The sequence below is a fragment of the Lycorma delicatula genome, chromosome 4 (genome assembly GCF_047948215.1).
Source record: "Lycorma delicatula isolate Av1 chromosome 4, ASM4794821v1, whole genome shotgun sequence".
NCBI lineage: Eukaryota > Metazoa > Arthropoda > Insecta > Hemiptera > Fulgoridae > Lycorma > Lycorma delicatula.
This window is the reverse complement of record NC_134458.1, coordinates 18,774,280-18,789,540: the sequence shown is the minus strand read 5'-3', so window position 1 is coordinate 18,789,540 and position 15,261 is coordinate 18,774,280. Positions and strand designations below refer to the sequence as shown.

General features: G+C 29.3%; 1 protein-coding gene across 1 annotated transcript in view; it reads right to left on the bottom strand.

Moving 5' to 3' along the window:
* Positions 1–15,261, bottom strand: part of LOC142322572 (uncharacterized) — a 111,423-nt gene that overhangs the window by 85,057 nt on the left and 11,105 nt on the right. Inside the window, exons 5-11 of the mRNA XM_075361647.1 lie at positions 14,056–14,197; positions 10,655–10,829; positions 7,494–7,597; positions 4,722–4,899; positions 2,111–2,278; positions 745–1,125; positions 133–347 (exon numbers count right to left, since the gene is read on the bottom strand). Coding sequence (XP_075217762.1) covers positions 133–347; positions 745–1,125; positions 2,111–2,278; positions 4,722–4,899; positions 7,494–7,597; positions 10,655–10,829; positions 14,056–14,197 — 1,363 coding nt within the window. The remainder of the gene's footprint in view (positions 1–132; positions 348–744; positions 1,126–2,110; positions 2,279–4,721; positions 4,900–7,493; positions 7,598–10,654; positions 10,830–14,055; positions 14,198–15,261) is intronic.

The window sequence follows — 15,261 nt, the reverse complement described above, 5'->3', positions numbered from 1 at the left end:
TTAAATCCAGTTTACTACATCAATCTGCTGCCAAAGCATATGTACATACTAATTTAAACATTGTGAAACAAAAAACTGAAAAAAAAAATGTTATCGTAAACTTTTACCTCCTGGATTTTTAATAAAACTTACTTCATTAATGTTGTTAAGTGAAATTCTTGGTGCTTCTACACATGTGTTTTTCTTTAACCCAGCTATATTAGTTATGTTGCTGATAAGCACAACATCATTCAAGTCAATATTATTTATTAAAGGTTTTTTGCTAAATACTAAGTAATAACAAGTCAAGTTGTTAACAGATACATGATGTGACCACTCTTTATCATCTAGGTTATTGAGAATCAGATCTAAAACACAGTTATCTCAATCATTATATGCTAAAAAATTATATTAATACAATTATGTTTATTACTGGCATTGTAGTATTAATTTACATAATATATAATAGCAGTAAAGTTGTATTTAGCTTAATTTAATTGAGCATGTAAAGAATATACCAAGAATTAAAAGAATCATTTTTTGTAATCTGAATTCATCTGTCAAGCAAGTGTAGTTAACTGTCATCAGGCTAGTCATAAACTAATTCTAATGTAAAAAAAAATAAACCTTACTATTTGACAGATGAAACAAATACAGAAGGATTTTAATGTCTTAAAAAAAAAGAATTAGTAACAGAAAAATAAAATGTAATTACTCATACTAAACTTTACTTTCCTGAAGTTACATAATTACAATATCACTCACCATTTATAAATTTTGTTGCTAAGGTGTTAGTTGTCAGCCAATCAATGTTAACAAATTTTGTTTTGATATAATTCAAATTCTGACTTCTGTTCAGCCTTAAAAATTTATTATCATCTATATGATAACCATTTATACTAAAAGCTTTGATCAGATTTATTTTTAAATAATTTAGAAAAAGATTTTTTTGAAATATTACATCAAAATTATTTTTAAAATTCCTTTCATTGGTTTGTTTAATGACTTGTAAAAATTTATCATAGCGATCAGCTAAATCATTTAAATAGTTATGAATTGAATTATTAAGTAATCTTGATTGTAATTCTGTCTTCATACATTTAACAGATCCTGTTGTTACATTTACACTGCTGTTGGTTCCTATAACTTTACATAATAAAAATAAAGAGTTATTTTAACATCAGTTTCAAATTCATCAGAGTTTCTGAGCGTTTTTATACATTAGCACTTTATCTAAAAGTTGTAAATCAACAAAATAAAGAATACAAATCTATTGAACATAAACAAATTATTCTGAATTTTGCTGAAAATATGTTTTTATTAATATAATATTAACCTAGATATTCCAAATAACCTGAAAATTTGTCAAAGTTTAATTAGTTAACTGTCATTTCAAGAGGTCAGGCATTCATTAAGAATATATCAAAGATTACAGGAATCAATGACCACAGATTAAATTATTAGATTTAATTAACAATAATTATATGAAAGAATGCCATTGAATGATTCATGCTCTTTTTTAATTTTACTTTAATTAATTAATCTAGTAAAATGAAAGCATTGTAATCTGTACTGTCGTATAAGTGACTCATGTTAGTTATATTTTACATTTAAAAAAATCTTGACTTTTACATTAGAACTTACTGTTGCATCACCTGAGATTCATCAGGCATTATTTCAAGTTGTTTTCTTTGAGAGTAATGATACGAACTTAGAACTTTTTTTTATAATAATAAAAATATAAATAAATTATGTAACAAAATTTTTATAAAGAAATCATAGCATTTATTCTTGTTCTTTGAATAAAAATAATTAAGTGTAAACAGCCATATCAGTTTCATGGTAATAACAATAATAATAATAATTATTATTATACATTTTTATTTCAATCTTATTATGTATAGTTTATTCACAAGTTAATAAAACAATCATTAGAGGATTTGAGCTGAAAGACTTCTACATACATTTTTTGCTTTAATGTGCAAGATTAAACATCAGTAAACCAACTGATCATTTGTAATAATACATTTTAGAAGCACAATTATATGTTACACAACCTATCTGTACAGTTTTTAAAATAAAAAAAACAATACAAATTATTTAATTCTTTTTAAACCAATTGGAATCCTACCTTTAATTTTTCCATCGATAATAATTTCAGAATCTGTAAACAACATGTTGGTAAAATTTCTGTGAATATAATGCAGTTTATTTGTTGTAGTAGACATTTCTGATTCCACATTATTCATGCAGTCAGATAAACGATCATATGTTGTGGTAAAACCATTTGTGATAAAAACTGAAATAAAAATAAAATATTAATATGCACCTGTAAAATTACTTGAAATTATTAGTTAGATGAAAAAGATTTGGTTTGAATGAAACAGTGCACAACTATTTCAGATATACACGTGCTGTGTACACTTTTGTAGGAAGAGAATTCCTCATCAAAGTCCTGCGTTGACGATTGATGATAATCCAATACAATATAAAGACAATGTCAGATATTTAGGACTAGTATTGGATAAATCCCTTACATGGGGATTACATATACAGGACTTGAGTGATAGATGCAAAAGAGCCCTAAACATTATAAAATGTCTATCGAACTTAAATTGGGGCTCAGACAAAGAGACATTAATGAGATTGTATAAAGCATTGGTTCAATCTAATCTAGACTACGGATGTATCGTATATTCATCCGCTAGAAAGTCGCATTTAAAAAAGTTAGACGTAGTTCATAATAGCGGAATAAGATATGCAACCGGTGCTTTCCGCACAAGTCCGGCGGCTGGTCTGATGTCTGAAGCCGGAATAATGCCACTACATTATAGAAGAGAGATCCTTTTACTAAGATACGCAGCAAATATATGGGCTTATCCTGCCCATATAAATAATAAACTTTTCAATAACCATCCTATGGCTGCATTATACGAACGTCGTGCTACCTATTCCAGACCAGCCGGAATTAGGTACCACGAATTAAGAAGTAAATACGAAATTGCCTTTCCAGATACATTGGCAATTTCTACTAGAGAAATACCGCCATGGCTCTTGCCAGCGGTAAATACAAGTTTGGATATCTCTCAAGGAGAAATAAAAAAGAAACCAGCAGTGATCATCCAACAGGAATTTTTGGCAACCGTCAGTAGTTACGAAGAACATATTAGAATTTATACTGACGGTTCTAAAACCGAACATGTTGTTGGATGCTCAATATATGTAAATGGAGAAGCCCACTTTTGGAAACTGCCAGATGTGGCCAGTGTCTACACGGCAGAACTCACTGCAATTCAGCAAGCTCTTCGCTACACTGAACACTATTGCAAAGAGAGAGTGTTAATATGTTCCGATTCTTTAAGTGCACTTGTCGCAATTCGGAACAAGAACATTAAGGATGTCCTAATCGCAAACATCCTGTTCATTTTATACGTTCTAAAACAACGAGGACAGCGATGCGTATTTGTATGGACTCCGGGACATGCTGATATTACAGGTAATGAAATCGCAGACGAAGCTGCCAGAAAGGCAACAGTCTGCGATGATTTGGATGCATTTCCTGTAAGAGTGGCAGATGTTAAAAACCGTCTAAAAAACATAGTAAAAAACAAGTGGAATGCTGAATGGAGGAGTTTAAATACAAAATTAAACTCAGTAAAAACTTCTCCTTATAAATGGAAAAGCGACTTTAAGTTGACTCGTCGTGAACAAGTAGCGGTGACCAGATTTAGAATCGGTCACACGCGACTAACAAATTTATATTTGTTAACCGGCGAAGTGAGACCAATGTGCGGTGTTTGTAATAAAACACTGACAATCAAGCATCTAATAGAAGAGTGTACCATATATGAGGATCTCAGAAAGAGGTTCCGTCTTAGAAATAATATTAGTGCTGATCTGGATAATGGAAATGAAGAAAATATAGTTGCATTTTTACACGCCAGTGGACTTCTTAAAAGTCTATAAAATGAAAGTTTAAAGCTGTGATAAAAGAATCTCTAAGCGGTAGTTTTATATATATATATATATATATATATATATATATATATATATATATATAAAGAAAGAAATGGTATTGATAAGTTGAAATTTTAATTTCATGGTCTTTTGAGAACCCTATCTCAAATTTTAATATTGGGACCCTTTACACCCCGTAAGTGTTTGTGATTGTCCTTGTCTTTTATGTCTTAATGTTTATTGTGAAGTTTGTGTTTTTAAATAAAATATAAGGGCCCTTTACACCCTTACATATAACGATCCAGATGGTGATAGTAATTTCTTTTAAAGAATGTGACGAGGGCTAATGAATGACCTTAGCAGTCGATGCCCATAAAAATTCAGAAAAAAAAAATAATAATAAAATATTTATAAATTTAAATACATAAATATAGCAGTTGCAGTTTCTGAATTTATATATTTAGAAACTGCAACACAAATGCCCAGCTAAGATCAGTGCTCTCTGCTGTATCAGAAAACAGTTGGATTCTGACTATTCTGTGTAATCATTTCTAGAATGAAATATGTACAGAAGCCTAAATATTTTTTTTCTCTGAACTTAAATTTTCTTAAAAGTTAACATTTTAATTAATAAAAAAAATCAGAAGGTTCTACAATATTAAAACGTCAGTTATAATTCTAAAGACACACTTTCAGCATTAAAATAAATTCAGGAAAATTAAAAAGAAAATTTTAATAAATCAAATTCTCCATAAAAAGATATAAAAAATTAATATTACACATACCTCCTTCTGAAGCTTCTACAGATATTTCTATAACTTTAAACGTTAATTTTTTTTCTTTTTTTAAAACAACCTTTAATATGGTAGAATCTATAGATAAATGAATGATTTCATCATCAAATGAAATTGACCCGACTTCTTTCAAATCTTTCCATGTCATCACATACAAGGTAATCTGTGTCTGGATATAAAATATAACAACAATAAATAACAGTAAATAATGATTGTTTTTTATATTATTTATCACACACGCGCACGCGCGCACACACACACACACACACACACACACACACACACACACACACACACACACACACAGAGAGAGAGAGAGAGAGAGAGAGAGAGAGAGAGAGAGAGAGAGAGAGGGAGAGAGAGAGAGAGAGAGAGGGGGGGGAGAGAGAGAGAGAGAGAGAGAGAGAGAGAGAGAGAGAGAGAGAGAGAGAGAGAGAGTTATCATAGTATAAATATCTGTGAAGACTGATAAATGAACAAAAATTTGAGATCAATAAAATATTAAGGAAGGTTTAAAAGATTAATGAAGTTGTCTAAAATGATTATTGATTCACAATTAAAACAACAGTGAAAAATTGTAAATGATAATTTTTTGGACAATGTTTAGAAAAACTGAGGACACAAAATCTGTCCAAATGCTGATTCAGGAGCAGTCAAAGTGGACCAAAAGAAAAACTGCTTACTGATTTGATAACACATTTGGACAGGATCCAACAAAACCTATAGTTATTGGAGTTGGTAATTACATTTAGCTGGTGTTGGTAGTTAAACCACATCCTTCAAAAAAGCAAATAAAAATTCACGGTAATGATTTTTTATATTCCAGAATTGGAGTTAACTGAATAGCTTCCTGATGGTCAAAGAGTCAACTGATGCTTTAACAAAAACAATTTTATCAAGCTTAAGAAGCAAATCTGAGGAAAGAGAGAGCCAATCCTTATGAAAATTTGTTAGTTCTTGCATCAGCACTTCATTACAATTCATCATATGATTATTGTGACAAAAATTTTACTAACAAAAAATATCCTGTTGTTAGATGACTCATCATACTCATCTGGCAACACCATGTGACTTCATTTTCTCTAACGAGAGTTAAGAGGTCACTGAAATATGACATTTGAAACAAATTTAATATATATATCACATAAAATGTTTGTTCCTGATGTGACCTAATAGTGTATTATTACAAGCCAATCCGAATAAAATACTTATTAATGAAGTAAACTATTACAGAGAGATTATGTACGAAAACCGGTGACAAAAACTGAGTTCCAGCACTATTTTGAATGATGAAAGAAGCCTGTGTGTAGGGGCAGGAGAAGATTGTATTTAACTGAATAAACTGTATTAGTATGTATGCCAAATTGCAATTTGAACTGATTTCGGTGAATTTTCTTTGTGCTAAAGACTGCTATTTTGTGCAGATTATCTTCGGCAAATAAAATATAGCCTCTGTATGTAATATATCTCACTTCACTGGAGAAGAGTATTTTATAAGTAGCAGGATAGATGTACAATACTGAGCTACAACCCGTATAGTAGCCTAATATTTTTTGAAAGGGATATTTTTAAATTCAGGTGCACTCAAAACAAAACAAATTGATTTGAATCTCGAATTTGTGTAATCCTAATAATTTATGCTTACCAAAACATAAGCTAAATATTTAATGGACACAACTGCTCCAAAAAAGAATGTAAAGCTAAATGGATGAAACAATATAATACTACAAATAATTAAGCAGAAACAGTAAAAAGAAGCATGCAATGTGTGATCAAAAAGGAAGCTCTTCAGAAATCTGAGAATAGTTTTATTTAGGAAAAAAACAACAGAGAAGTACAACCTTACCAACAGATACAGAGTACTGGATAGGTCAGTAACATCTTGATTCCCCCCCCCACAAGGGGAGAAGATCCCGCCTTGTAGCGTGTCCGGTCGCTACACCACCCCCTCCGTTCCTAACCAGTAGTGGCTTTAACGAAGGACATCTTCTCGCCCTCAAACTGATCACATACCACAGCGTTCAGTTCAGGCCCTGCTGAGATGCCACCAATGCAGATGCCCCGAGGGACATCTACATCGGTAAATTCACCCCAAGATAGTTTTAGATTTATGCTTTCTGAAGAAGACAACGGACACCTATAGCTACCACGTCGCCCTCAGGAACTAAGCTAGAAACCTAACCGCGGATTGAAGACCCTGCGCCTAGTTCTAACAATTAAATGAGCCAATTTCATGAATGTCTCAATTTGAGGCAATAAACAACAAATTTCCCACTAAAAGTGTTAATCGCAATGAAATTTAGACCTAGTTCCCTTAAAGAACCCCAGATAAGTCAGTAACAGCAGCTGATAAGTCTAGTCATAAATAATCAATTCAAACAGAAATCATAAAGTATTATCGTTTAAAAAGCTAGAAGCAAAATATTAGCAATGAGCAATTCTGTAAAATACCTTGCTCTACCTAATCAGAAACCATTCTTCTGCAGGTTCATGTCCCCTTCCACCACCATTCCCCTCCCATTACCATATCCTTTATCACTTCTTCTTGGATAAGTACAATGGGAAATGTATCAGTTGCTGATCCTGGTTCCATCTATGTTGCTTCACTAATACCTTCTAGTTCAACCCCCCATCCAGTATGACTGCAGTTTGTTAACTGGGGGCTGAATGAGACAGTGATTCTGCCTGAGGGACTACTGGAACTCCATTTCCTATCCATATGACTATGCAAACTATAAATTTATTACAACTTTATTGACTTACATTCTCATAAATTAACAGTAATGTGTAACCATGAATATACCCAGAAATAACAGATTTATTCATCAGAATATGTGGAACTTCAAGCCATTCCGTAAATTCACCACCTGTAAAAAAAAAATAAAATTTGGACTAAACCTTAACATATTATTATTTTTAATAAAGTTATATATAATTAAAACATATATAAATACTGTGGTTGATTTCTAAAATTTGAAGAGCCAGAAGAATAATAAAACTGTCTTATCTATAATAGTTATCATATTCTAATCTCCACCAGTTTACCAAAGAATGGAAATTAAAAACCTGTAAATGATTTAACGAGAATTAAAAAAATTAATCGTATTTATTACAGACAGGCTTTGTATGAACAATGAAAACTACAAATATCCTGTTACTGATTGAAACAATTGTTTTAAGCAGTGGAAGGAAACAACTTCATTAATTTTTATTCAGAAAAGTTACTTGTTGATGCTTAAAACATTACTTATCAAGCATGCTATAATTTTTTCAAAACCAGTATTCACACACCAATTTTTTATCTAAAAATTACTTTCTTAATCTGATTTTTATTTAATTGGAATATTCACCATTACTAACCTGGGTAAATCTGAATTTTCTAACCAGTCATTTTAAATAAATCCAAACTTTTATAAAATTGTGTAAATTATAAGAGGCACAGCGTCTTTTAAAATTTTAAATAAATTTTTTTTGTGTTCATAATTTATTCCATTGTCAAAACAATTATTTTGGTGGATGAAGTATTCGAAAGTAATAAGTTAGAAATTATTTTATTTTTTTCAATATTTAGGTGAAAAATTAAAAAAAATTATTTCATGATAAAAATAATTCTGTTCTGTTTCTACCTGCATATATAACTGCATCTTAACCCAATTGAAAAAATAAATGTATATTCTGATTAACTTTGAAAAAATGATAGATAATGGTAAAATTCAACCAAATTATAGAATTGTAAGAAATTACTGTAGGTAATATAGCTGGAGAATGAAGTTATGTTAACCAGCCAATGGATTTTAACAATATAGTTTACATACATTGATTTGAATTTATATACCCCAGCTTTTATTATGCTGTCAAACCTGCATAAAAAATGTTATTTTGGAACCCAAAAATTATAGAAAAATAAATTTAAAAGGTTTTCAGTAGTTTTGGTGAAAAGATATAAAAATGATATCATGCAATTTGAAACTTCATTACTTATACAGACTCTTGTATCACTATTAACTTTTTAAAAATAATCTTTTCTAAAAAAAAAAAATATATAAATATATAATTAGACCAAAAGTTAAGTTCAGCAATCCATCACAGTACGGGATCTAATAATACTTCTTACCTTATTATTACTCCTTCATTTGTACATCAAAAGTGCTTTTGAGGATTTTCCCTCATCGTCAGTTAAACAAAAAATTAAAAATTTTTAAATTACACGTTAAAAGATTATACATTAAGGAATTAACATTATAGCATATATAATGTAAAATATGTAGTCAAAAATTAAAATTAAGTGTTAAAAATTAAACATTCTTAATAACATCAAATTTTTTTTATAATTTTTTTTTAAATTTCCTATACCTGCCTGTGGCCAGCCATTACACAGAGTACTGTCAGTGGTACTGTATGTAGTGGCTGGCCACAGGCATGTATAGGAAATATAAAAAAATTGATGTTATTAAGAATGTTTAATTTTTAACAGCATATTTTACACTATGTATGTGATAATTTAAAATTCTTAATGTATAATTTTTTAATGTGTAATGTTGAAGTTTTTAATTTTTTGATCAACTGACAATGAGGGAAAATCCTCAAAAGCGCTTTTGATGAAAAATGAAGAAGTAATAATAAGGTAAGAAATATTATTACACTCTGTACTGTGGTGGATTGCTGAATTTGACTTGTTAGTCTTTAATATATTACTACAGAAGAAGATATGGGGAACAATAAAAAAAAGAATTGATTTTACTAAATTATATATATATAGAAAATGTTAAGTAATAATAAAATTTAACTTACAGTAGAATTTTATGAAATCATTGTTCATAATTTAGACATGACTGAGATATGAAAAATCCTTCACTTGATTACATCCCTTCAGCTTTGAAATCAAGAAACTGGATATATTGTTTTAGGTTTTTTCCATAACTTATGTTTCAATATAAAATTGAATCATTAACCACTTTTCACTGTATCATTAACCAGTCAAAAAAATGAACAATAATACATTCTTGTCGCTTAAGTATAACAAACTAATACGAGTATACTATGATAAAATTTAGCTGACCTATATTATTTTATGAAATAAAAAATGGGATGTAACATGACATAACCCAGTTAGATAGTTAGGAGTTGCAGGTCTAGGTATCGAGATTTTAACTTTTTTCCTGCTCTACCCCAATATTAATTACACTATAATCTTTAGATACTTTACAGGAATTAATAGAGTTCAACAATTAAAAAACATTTTCAAAATGCTTTTTAGCAATTTAAGTGCAAACTCTAAATTAATATTTCATGATAATAAAGATTCTGACCTATGATTTTATAACCAGACCTTATATTTTAAGAAAACTTTACATTACATTTATTCTTTAAAATTTATAAAAGTTGATAGGCTATAATAAAATTCATCAAGTCAATAAAATTTTAATAAATTATCACTCATAAATGTGATATGCATCAGGTATCTGTAAGGTCAGTCAATGTTTTAGAATCGTGTTTTACATCTCATTATGAAAATATTTTCATAATTGTTTATTCGTACTTCAAATTGGACCATGAAAGCAGTCTTTTGTGTGGAAACTGATTATATACATGAAATTAGAAACCATTCAAAACAAAACTTTAAATTGTTGCAAAACAGTTTTTCTATAATTTTTGTGAAAAAAGTCAATTCATTTTTACGATATACAAAATGAAGTTTTATGTCTAGCTTTGCCGACTGTTCTACTTTTATCCACTTCCAAGAAATAACATGTTTTTGTTTCAAAAATTTATATGAATTGTTTTGCATTTACAAAATTTAACTGAATCGTACAATATTATAAAATTATTGTTCATAATTCTGATATAAGATTATAGTAAGCAATTTATACAGACTTAAATTAAATAATTATTGAAATCGATTATTCACAAATGAATTTGTATACCTTCCCACCAATATATTTTGCTGGGAGATTCCTTTTCATTAACTAAAATGTACTTGTTATTAAACAATCGGAAATTTATGACACCATAAGGCTTTTTAGTCGGTAGAAATTGTATTCTTTCTAGTTTAATCTTTTGTTGATCTTTTCGAGAAAATTTCAAAACCAGTGAACCAGTCTGTAAAATAACCAATAAAATAAAAATGCACTATGTAAAAAACACACCTCTATTTCTTATACATCCAAAATATATTAATTATATTTTTTAATATAACAATTTTTAAGTGTATCAACTATTACAATCATTAGCCAATAACAAATGTCAAGAGCATGCTGTGAAACTGCACCCAGTGCCGTTTATCTTCAGCGATCTCTGTCAATTTTATTAAATATAGCTTTTGCCATTGGTATTTTATTTTACTTCAGAACTTCAATTTCCAGCATGCTACTCTCTGTGACAATCCAATTGTTATAGAATGATCAAGTAGTAAAGAGTGCAGCTCATTGCCTTACTCAATATAATCATTGTTTTTATTATTTATATATAAAATGAAATTACCAATTTTGAGCTAGTAATTTTTCATGAAAGTTAAATAAGATAAGAATTTTTTAGTTTAATAAAAATTTGTATCAATTTTTTTTGGAAATTGATTATTCAGAATATAAATTATGATGTCTGTAAGTTGATAGCTGGATATAAATGACCATTTGATCGACTGGTTGACCTCAAAGGTCAACTTTTCCAATATCATAGTCTGTTACTTGATCGAACTCTAGTAAGTGAAATCTACCTACTAAAGTATATTTATTTTGTACCATATCTTGCTTCATTATCTTTTGTGTTTCTTACAGAAATGTATAACTTTAAAATAGATCTCAATACTGTTTAATGAAGTGTGTACACTGAAAGTGTACACACGAAAAAAAAACACACATGAGTGTGTAAAAAAAATGGGGGCTGATTTTACCTTCTGAAATATCATAAAGCCAACCATTTTATTTTTAAATCATTAGTTTCTCTGTAATTAACAGTTATATAAAATTATGTTGTATTAAATAAAACATTAAGCATCTTATTTTGAATCAATTGACATCTAATTTGTTGCGAGCGCATTTCACAACAAAAAAGTAAAAACTGTTGAAGAAGATAGAAAATATTGGGGAATCTATATCCAAAATGTATAATATTATTCAATTGATAACAACAATAAAGAGAATAATAATATCAATATAGAAATTGATAACAACAGATTTCTGGTCAAAGTTTACTTGTCATTGTAAGCTACTCGATTAATTTATTGAATTTTAATCGTAAGAAAGAATATTTTGTCTGGCAACTTAAATTAGTCTCAGATTTGCCATCACTCTACTTTAAATAACCATATTCATTTTTGTGATATATTATTATTATTTAGTGTCAAAAAACACATTCAAAACAATCTAAGAGTTTGAGTGGTATCTAGGCTTTACTTTTAAATAGTATTTAATTTTAGTATCTTGCACTGTACTTAAGGTGTCTTAGGTTCTGTACTTAAGGTGCACTGTACTTATGAATAAGTCTTGATAATTTATAGAACTTGAATATTTTAGAAATAATACTAGAGCTTCATGACTGAATTTGGCTGAATGTCAATTATCATTGAAGAAGACAAACACTACTTTCCTCCATTGTATGAGTGTGAGAGAAGATTGTTTCTACAAAAGTTACAGCTTTATAAAACTGAAAAATTATAAGTATCAGCCTCAGTAAACAACTCTGGGAAGTTATATTTATAACATTAACTGACCAAACAATAAAAATACTAAGAGTAGCCAAAAAACCTATAAAAACACTGTAAAAGATCATTCTTCATAGGACAGCTAGATTTCACTCTGCCAGCCAACATGTAGACTAGACTATAAAAGAAGAAAGTGCTTTTCTATTATCTCCCCAAAATGTACTCACAGCTTACATCTTTATGTTGCTCCCACTACACCAAACATCTTCTGCCTTCCCGCATCAAAAATTCATTTTGCTTTCATTAACTTAGATTAAAATTTAATTGTGGTAATAAGTCCTCAGGATAATATGAAATGACCTTGAGGAAGGTCATCTCATACTGTCCAGATAATTGGGAGGGGGATTATGAGGTCCGACTTTACCTGATAGGCACACAGTCATTAGGCTAGTAGTACAGCCAACAGGTACTGGAAATAAAATTCTCCAAGTCGATACATAGGCAGTCCTTCTTACAGGATACCAAGATTCTTCAGGTCCTGATGTTTTAAGCATGAAGAACCTAACAGTCAGACCTGCCTGTACTCACAGAACCAATAACAGGGAAGAAGGGTTCAACATAAAGTAAGGGGTAGGTACTAAAAAAGAACAGTCCTACTCGTCGGGGTAGATATCAGGTTAGTTTATCACTTTACCCAAAATCTCAAGTTCACATTTAACTACTAGTTTTATTATTATTAATAGGTTTAAAAATTTGTTACCTTCAATAATTTAAAAAGAGCCCTTAATGATGTTAATTGTAAAATTGATAAATTGGGATTGACTCTATAGTACAAATTATTACTCTCAGAGAAAATAACTCAAGGAAATAACTTAGGTTAACAAATAGTACATTCTGTAATTCCGATGCTTTAGAAGTTCAACAACCATAAGAAAGACTAATATATGTTAAAAAAGTATGTATATATATATATATATATATACTCAAATCTAGCAATAACAAAGAATTGCTGAGTCTGCTAGATTTGAGTATATATATAGATTAAATAAACACAATTGAAAGTTTGATAAAACATTAACAAAATGAACATTACAGAACTTCACAAAATTTAACCTTTCCCTTTTCCCATTTTCATTTTTACCATATTACCTTTCACTTTCCCCCATTTCCCCTTCCTTCCTCACTTCTCTTTTCCCTATTTCCATTTCCCTTATTCTCTTTTACCTTTTTCGATTTTCCCTTTCTGCCTTTTTCCCTGCGTGTAATTCGGTTCAGTAGTTTTTTAGTTATAGCGAATACTCATATCGGAAACATTGAAATGGAATCGTAAAATATTTAGTATAGCGTGTGTTGCTTTTACGTCCAACAGATAGAGCTTTTTTCAAAAAAGTACGTTTTTACCTGTCACAGATGTGACATCTTAGGTCTATAAATAGTAGGTATATAAAAACACGCGCGTATTCGGATGCAACGTTGTGTCAAAATTTCAAAGCAATCGGTGAAGAACTTTAGAAGAGTTAAGATTTTGAACAAACGAACATTTACATTTTTATTTATATAGATATATATGTATACATAATATTTCTATGACCGTTACTGCACGGTAAGAAAATGTATGTTATCGCCTAAAAAGTGATTATAATGTTTATTATTAGTAACTTTTATAAATGCGTACAAACTTTATACCTGATTACTTTCATCATTTCCAGATTGAATTACAACAATTATAATGGAAGAACCATATATTAATGATGTTACTCCAACTGCTCCTTTGGTCGATACATCTTCTATTTCAGTATCAAAATACATATTCTGCCACTTGTACAGACTAAATATTAAAAAAAACAAAAAAGAAATAAATATTAATTTTGTTACAAAAATAAATTATTGTGATTTAGTCTGACGAAGATTACTTAGAGTTAAACTTTAGGTTATGTTTTCCATTTTCTGTAACTGGACAGTTAGTTACCAGTATTCTGAACCCATCAAAATGCAAGTGATATTCAGCCTTAGAAGTGACATTTTTCATTCTGTTTCCCACTGAGATTGACTGTACAATAAAAATGATTAATCTCGGAGAAAGCGACTCTTACATTGTGTTATTCAGATGCTTCACACATTTAGAAAGGCTGAGACCAAACGGTTAGAGTGATACTGATAATATTAATTATTTTTCCCCCCTTTTGTTGAAAAACCCTACAATGTAAGTAGATTGTATCGCAACGTATCGCATTATGAATATATTTCAATACATATACGCTCTATTCAGGAACACTTCAGGTTAATAAAAAAAGAATTACCTCTAACTACAGTTAAATTCAATATTTTTTTAAGAAAAATGAAAAAAATTAATGTATCTGTTAGCAATTTAATGAAAGCCAATCGTTGTAATTCTGCAACAGCAAATTGCTTTGCACAAAGCCTGTTATTAAAGGGTATCATTTGAAATAATTTTTTCATCATATAAACAATAAATAAAACTGAAAATATTTCATGGAATTCATTCTTGCAAAAATCAAATAAATTCAAATTTTTTTCAATATGCAATTCCTTATTTATTTGTAAAGTATTTAGTCCATACTGCTTTTTTAACAATTTTTTCTGTAGGAAAGAAAAATATGCTATCTCGATCATATTTGACAGTATCATCACGATCTGCTATTAGTTTTGTTAAGACATGACTGAGAGCACATGTTCATACTATCAGTTTTTTTTTATATTTCTAATATTTCTATATAAAATCGAATTATTCTATGTAAAACCATATCGTTTATAATGCACTAATATATAGTATGAAAATGCAGTTATTAATATCAGTAGTTTTTAACAAATATTAAAGAGAAAGAATGTAATTATAATTAAAATATATATTGTATGATTTAAAAAGATTAT